The sequence below is a fragment of the Galeopterus variegatus genome, unplaced genomic scaffold (genome assembly GCF_000696425.1).
Source record: "Galeopterus variegatus unplaced genomic scaffold, G_variegatus-3.0.2 Scaffold5626, whole genome shotgun sequence".
NCBI lineage: Eukaryota > Metazoa > Chordata > Mammalia > Dermoptera > Cynocephalidae > Galeopterus > Galeopterus variegatus.
Genome location: NW_007731737.1, coordinates 39,409 through 47,056, shown reverse-complemented (window position 1 = coordinate 47,056; position 7,648 = coordinate 39,409). Strand labels below are relative to the sequence as shown.

Below are 7,648 nucleotides of genomic sequence, written 5' to 3'. Positions count from 1 at the left end.
GGCAACGGGATTTCAACCCTCGGTGTTGCTCCCGCGCCTCGCTCAGCCAGTGAGCGGGAACCGGTCTGTATGTGGGATCCGAACCCTCGGGCGGGAGCGCCGCCGCGCCTCCCAAGCGGCGCACCATCCAGTGCGCCACCGGGCCGGCCCTAAAGACAAGTTTTAATTAGACTTTTACTAGAATCGAATAATAACCTGGAATCTTCAGTGGTGATTTACCAATAGTAAAAATATATTGGTCATCTCAGTTCTGTAAAAAACATGTTCCAAAGATTTCTTAATCATATCCTCTAAATGTTTTAATTAAACTATTGAGGGCTGACTGGTCATGAATCAAAGAAGAGTTGACATGATCCCCAGGTTACAAAGAGTTACCACTTAGGATACCAATATATTTTAGAAAGTTAAAGAGAGCTTTTGCCTTCTTTACAACCTACATACTTCAAGTAATGTAGTAGTTGACAAAGTAAAGGGAGAAGGTCACAAGAAATTAGTAAAAATATAAATTATATAATAATTTTTAAAAGAGATATTTAACTTATTAGGACACAAATAATTCAAGCTAGACTAAGAACTGGTTATAAAAATTTTTATTTTAAGAAATCTTTCATAAAGAAAATTGTACTTCTACATTACTGGAGTGGAATTTTTACCTCAGTTATAATGAGCACCCTCCCACATCTTGTTTAAATTATTAAATAACTTTACATATGAGAACAGAGATGTTAGGTGAAGGTGAACTTCAGGCCCATCAACTGAAATATTCACAAGCTATGTTTTAATAAGGAGATTACCTATAAATGAACTGCTTTTCTGTAATAAGTTAACATGTCCTTGAGTTGAAGCAGTCAAGTTATAATTCAGAGCAGAAATTCATCAAATTTGTTCTTTTGATGAAACATATATGGGTACATTCAGTTTGCCAAGGAATTTAAATGTGTTGTTAGTAAAATCAGCTATCCAGCCAGCTCTCGTGCTGAAAGTCCTTCAGCCTATGAGAGGGAAACATGATGTAACATGTTACTATAAGCCTTTGCCAGCTCACCCTTAGTTGGTACTTTTGTGCCCTCATTGCTGATGTTTAAACCTTTGAGAGAGAGAAAGAGAGCAACAAGCAGGTTTTAGTTTGTTTAGCTTTGTGTAATATCCCTCGGTAGGTTCAATTCACACAAATACCATATTTTCATTCTTTGTACAACTTTCCTCCTTCCTCACCACTTAGAGTTTGTTCCACCACGCAAAGAAAGTCATGGCCAAGAGCCTTGGGTGTCCAAGCAGAGCCTGCTTCCCATGGATCCCTCGGGACTGTGATAGTTAAAATGCTAGTCAAAACCTCTTCTACAGCTCTGAAAAGAGGTGTGTGACAGCAGGATCCCGGGACTTGCATTTCTCTGGGCTCTAGCAAAGAACTTTATTTGTCAAGAATCAGCTATCTTAGCCAGTAGTAATGATAGTTAAAATGCTAGTCAAAACCTCTTCTACAGCTCTGAAAAGAGGTGTGTGACAGCAGGATCCCGGGACTTGAATTTCTCTGGGCTCTAGCAAAGAACTTTATTTGTCAAGAATCAGCTATCTTAGCCAGTAGTAAAAACTTTCAAACTCTTGGTATTCCTAAGGGCAGAATCTTTGCAAGAAGTCAGCAGGCATTTCACAAGAGGAATATACAACTGTATCTTTTATGGGTAAAAAACAGTTATGTGTAAGAGGACAATTAAATAAGTCTCCAGCACTGACTATGTCACTTTACTAAATCCTATTATTCATGTGTGAAATGGATCAGCTGACCTCTTTATATTTCTTCTCTGAAAGAGGAGTCAAGCATAGGTGCCTCACCTACATGCACATGCTAGGAACTGTGTAACTCTGCCTTTATTTCTCTCAAAACTACTGATCAGTTCAAACTGGACACACACTCACGCACATTATTTGACTGAATTGACGACACTGATTCCATTCAAATCAACATTCAATCCAATATTTATAAGTAAACACAGGTGGTAGGCTAACTGACAATGAAAATTATTAACAGATTTTTTTGTTAATTAGAACTTTGGCTCATCTTTTACGGCCCAGCAAGAGAAGAAACTGAACGGTGGAAGCTTTTAGATAAAGTACTTTCCTGGTTAAGATTATACTTTAGTTATCTTGCTTTTAATTGCCAAATACTTGTTTAATGTCATTGTATAAATTTATCAAGTATGCAGAAATTTATATCAGATGGTGGGGTCCTTCTGGTAAGTTTTTTATTTGAAGTGTCTATAAGGCAGTCTGACAATCACAATGACAAAACAGGCAACTGTTTTAAGTTGTATTTAGGGGAATCATGATTACTTAATGAAATCTGACCTAGAAAAATGGCTTTGAACCACTTCAGCCTTTCTTTAAGCTTTTGAGAAACTGTAATACTGTTGCAAATGACTGACCAACTATTTTTTTGTATCAGAGAAACGGACAGATAAGTCAGCTGTATCTGGAGCCATTCGATTGAAAATCAATGTGGAAATAAAGGGAGAGGAGAAGGTTGCTCCGTATCATATACAATATACATGTTTACATGAGGTAAATCAATTGAATTTTATTAATAATAAAACCCTAGGAGAAAATGGTTTTGATTATGGCTCAGAAAACAAATTCTTCTAGTTGAAAATATTCATTGAATTAGTTTTGTGGAGTTGTTTCTGAAGTTCTGACTTTACACGATAGCAGGTGATGTGGTAGGATACCATAAACCCTGTGTATTACCCCCTGAAGAACTGTCCTTTAATGAGAGTTTACAACAAGCCAATGAGGCAGGTATTAATAGGCAATAAGATGACAATTAAATTAAATTAAAAATTAAATTACCATTAAATTACCATTCTTCCAAAGAAGAAGAAGTGTGTTCAAATGTATTCATTAAAGAAGCGAGTCATGACAAATATTTTGGAAGAATTTGAAAGTACAGTATTTTAGTCATGCTGGAAAAATCCAAAGCATTATTGTTTTTGAAAACTGAGCTAGCGTTCAGGTTTTATTGAAGATTTAATTAGGAACATTATTTATAACTAGAAACATTAAAATGCTGATGCTATATCAATGGCTTTTGGGAAACTATGGGATAAGCAGTGATTCTTTCTTTTTCTGAGTTACAATAAAGGGCTTCAGACATATTGACGCCTCCTCCATTTTAACTATTCTTTCCACAAACATATATGGGTATGGAGGGAATCAGAATGTGATTACCCACCAATGGATAGTGGAGAATACACCCACCCAAAAGGTAGGCCTGGTTGGCTTGGAAGGAGGTGGAGACCATCCAATATTGATCCGAACGGCAAGCTCACCAGTTCCCTTTTGTGCCTCAGTATAGATACAAGACAAATAATCTTGGGCCTCTATCGTATGCTTTGCATCCGAGAGGTTAGATGTGTCATTGGAGACTTTCTCTGATGCAAATGATACTTGTCCCATACACCAAAAAATTAGAGGTGAAGCTAAGGAATGTAGCTTTCCCCATGTGCAAAGAGGTGAGTGAAAGTACCTTCCTAAGAAAGAAAAAGACATCTCAAAGACAGCTATGCTTTCTTGCATATTATCTGTTCTAAATACGTAGGTGAAAATTTATGCATGTAAATATTTGTGCCCTATTTTACTAAAAAAGAGATGAGAAAGTATTTAAGTCATTTACATATTACACAGTAATGAGGGACAGGCTTAATTTCGTGACTGCCTTCTGGTCAGTGATATCATTCCGTCCTTCAAGAAAGGTGGTTCAGTTTTCAGAATAATAAATAGAAATCCTTAAACTGGTATGATGGGGAACTCTGACTTTAAAGTATGGACAGAGAAGATTCAGGATCAGAGGAACAGCATTAAGATTCACTTTACAGAGTCTTTTCTGCAGCTCCAAGAACATGAAGAACTAAAATCTAAGACAGGTGTCTTTGGTTGACCCAGGCTGCATACGTCTAGCAGTTACAGAGAAGATTCAGGATCAGAGGAACAGCATTAAGATTCACTTTACAGAGTCTTTTCTGCAGCTCCAAGAACGTGAAGAACTAAAATCTAAGACAGGTGTCTTTGGTTGACCCAGGCTGCATACGTCTAGCAGTTCCCAAGCTTGTTAGAAGCAAAAAGGAATTGAGAGTGGTGATTTTATTTAATTACAAAATTCTCAAACATTCATTTTCAACCTCAATTTATTGCCCTGACTCCTACCGTTTCACTACCACAGTCCTTTAGTATCATTTACATAACTAAATTCTGTATTAACACACCACAGTCGTTTAGTATCATTTATGTAACTAAATTCTGTATTAACATAGCCAAAATCACATTGTTCATCCAGGGTGCTGTAATTCACTCAAAGTCCAAGGAGGCAAAATTTGTTCCATCATGTAAAAATGTTTACATGCAAAAACTTTTACTTCCTTCTGAAAATGGTTTGGTATCTACAAAGCATTTGAATCATTGATTCTGTATAGACCCAGGCCAAAGTCAAAGCAGATTTTACATAAAAGATGAAGTTAGTTAAAATAAAAATCCAAGATATTCCTTTTGCCTGTAGATGTTGATAAAATATTAGAATGATGATAATGCTAGTGCATTATAGTGAAAGTTATTGTTAAGTAATTCTGAGGAATCACTGAACGATTAAAAACTGCTTGCTTTTAGAATCTGTTCCACTACTTGACTGAAGTGAAATCTAATGGTGGAGTAAAAATTCCAGAGGTCAAAGGAGATGAAGCCTGGAAGGTTTTTTTTGATGATGCTCCCCAAGAAATAGTTGATGAATTTGCCATGCGTTATGGGATTGAATCTATTTATCAAGCTATGACGTAAGTACCATAAAACATTTACATGATCAAAAATCTTGGTTGAAAACTTTATAAAGAAAAAAAAATAATGTTTATCTCACTTCTAATTCAAGTGAAACATTGATTAAAAAGGTGATTGCAGCTGATTGTGCATGTTTGATGCTGACTATCTTCTCTTTTACTGTAAAGTATTAAGGATTTAGTAATTTACTACCGCCATTCTTCCAACCCTTGTTCTGCTCTCCAAATGTGGTCCCTTGACTAGTAGCATCAGCAGCTTCTTGGAAGGTAGAAATGCAAATTTCCCACTTCACCTCAGAATCAGAAAATCTGAGGGTAGAGCTCAGCTCTCTGTGTGTTAACAAGCCTTCCAGGTGATTCTCATATTCTAAAGTTTGAGAACCAATGCTTTATGCTATCTGACGAAACTAAAGCCCGAATTTGTCCAAGTTTAAAAAGCCTACTAGTGTCAGAGACACATCCACAGCCATTATGGTGTCTTCTCTCAAATATTAGACTATGGCTTTTCAGTAATTCCCACATTTATGTCAGCTGCTAATTCAATAAATCAAAGATCTGGGACCCATAGAACCCAAATGCTAAGGAACTGACTTTTACAAACACCTGATCCTTACTGAGGAGTTTCAGTGTGGATTTAGAACTGGGTCATTACTTTCCCACAGTTTACTTTTTGAGATCTAGTCTAAGTTTGTAAGTACATTTGGTTCAGATACATACCATGTGTAATATATGAACTATTTCTATGCATATGTTAGAGGACTTTTCTTTCATATTAACAGTAAAGTCATATTTTCATATGAACTGAATAGGTGCTGGCCCAGATAATCAGTCAGTTTCAACCATCTTAATGATGCATGTGAATTGGACGAACATCAGGGCTCTTCTTTAAAGTTTACTTGCCTGGTCTCTCTTCCCTATGTAATAGCCTTAAATAGAATTTTTCTTGCCTATTAACTTTGTCCTGTGCAATTTTTGATTTGACAATACAAAATTTGCCCTAACCTTGCCAGGAGAAAAAAATTGTTCTACGGTTTGAAAATCTGATAACTCCTAAAAAAAAAATACTACCAATATAGATACAATCTCTTCATTTACTATTTACTGGTAATCATTTATTATTGGAAATTATTTATTTTTATTAGAAAATACACTTGTACCCATTTTATATCAATGTGTAATATAACTGTAACCTATAATCATGTTTACAAGAGAATAGAATGAAGTCGATTAGAGGTGCACTTGAATTCAAGGATTTACAAACTGAAATCTCAAAGAGAGGAGTCATACCTTCCACTACTGCTTCATAAGAAGTTCTTAGTAATGAGAGAAACTCAATACATATTTGTAATTGAATGAATCAGAAACAGAAGTTGTTTATCGCAAGTATATTTATTCTCAGCTTCTGATGATGTATCTCTAGATGTCAGTGGTTTTCAGTTGCTAAAAGCCAGCAAAGTGAAAATGAAAGTTTAATTAAGCTGATACAGGTATTTGTTTCACCGTTTATGTTGTATTTAAGTGTGTCAGAGCACATCTCATTGACTGATCATTTCTGAAAATTTGGGGAAGTTCCCAGGTACTCACATTTTTCAGTCAAGGGATGAAATATAGCTTTCAGAGATAGTTTTGACCATACTTTCAAAATGATACTTTTGCAACTAAACTGTAACTTGAGTCCTAAGCTATTGTTGGCCAATGACTAACTCAACCGGAAAAAAAAAATCAGTTTATGAATAAACCTTCCTTCAAATTTAAACTGGACACTACTGAGTAAGTATTTTTCTGTTGTTTTAAAACACTGCTTCAGGGGACCAAAAACATGTACATATGTAACCAAAAAAACAAACAACCAACCATCCAATCACCAACAGCCACAAACATAGAACTAGACATTTTAAGCTTATTTCAGAATTACTTCCTCTTTATTTTTAAAAACACAAAATTGGGTAACTCAGCTTCAAGGAAAAAACAATGTCCTGTCTGTGTAGTAAGGATACTTACGAGTTTGGGAAAGGACAAAACTGCTTAGTTTTTATGGACTTTTCTAGATAACCATTTGATCAAAAACAGAAATGACATTGCAGTGTATTTTGATATTTAGAGACCCTTTAGGCTTAGCCAAATCCCCAAGTAATTTCTTAATCTTCCTCTTTTATTAGAGATTGCTTGGTTTCTTTTAAGCACATTCCCACTTCTTTGAAGAAGGATTTGAAAAAGAAATAAGTACGGGGAAGTGTGTATTAAGCCAGTGAGTCTGGTAGTACATTATTAAGTTTTCCTTTTGTGTATTTCCCATCATTAAAAAAGGTTGAATCTGTTTTGCCAGCAAATTTTTTTTTTTTTTTTTTTTTTTTTTTTTNATTTTTCTTGCCTATTAACTTTGTCCTGTGCAATTTTTGATTTGACAATACAAAATTTGCCCTAACCTTGCCAGGAGAAAAAAATTGTTCTACGGTTTGAAAATCTGATAACTCCTAAAAAAAAAATACTACCAATATAGATACAATCTCTTCATTTACTATTTACTGGTAATCATTTATTATTGGAAATTATTTATTTTTATTAGAAAATACACTTGTACCCATTTTATATCAATGTGTAATATAACTGTAACCTATAATCATGTTTACAAGAGAATAGAATGAAGTCGATTAGAGGTGCACTTGAATTCAAGGATTTACAAACTGAAATCTCGAAGAGAGGACTCATACCTTCCATTACTGCTTCATAAGAAGTTCTTAGTGAATGAGAGAAACTCAATATATATTTGTAACTGAATGAATCAGAAACAGAAGTTGTTTATCGCAAGTATATTTATTCTCAACTTCTGC

The 7,648-nt window shown here is 35.1% G+C and overlaps 1 protein-coding gene across 1 annotated transcript in view; it reads left to right on the top strand.

The window, feature by feature from the left end:
• The window catches only part of LOC103605151 (protein unc-13 homolog C-like), a gene marked incomplete at its 3' end in the record, with an annotated part of 212,770 nt that overhangs the window by 165,871 nt on the left and 39,251 nt on the right, over positions 1–7,648 (top strand). The window contains exons 9-10 of the mRNA XM_008589736.1: positions 2,444–2,559; positions 4,654–4,817. Of these exons, the coding sequence (XP_008587958.1) occupies positions 2,444–2,559; positions 4,654–4,817 (280 nt within the window). The remainder of the gene's footprint in view (positions 1–2,443; positions 2,560–4,653; positions 4,818–7,648) is intronic.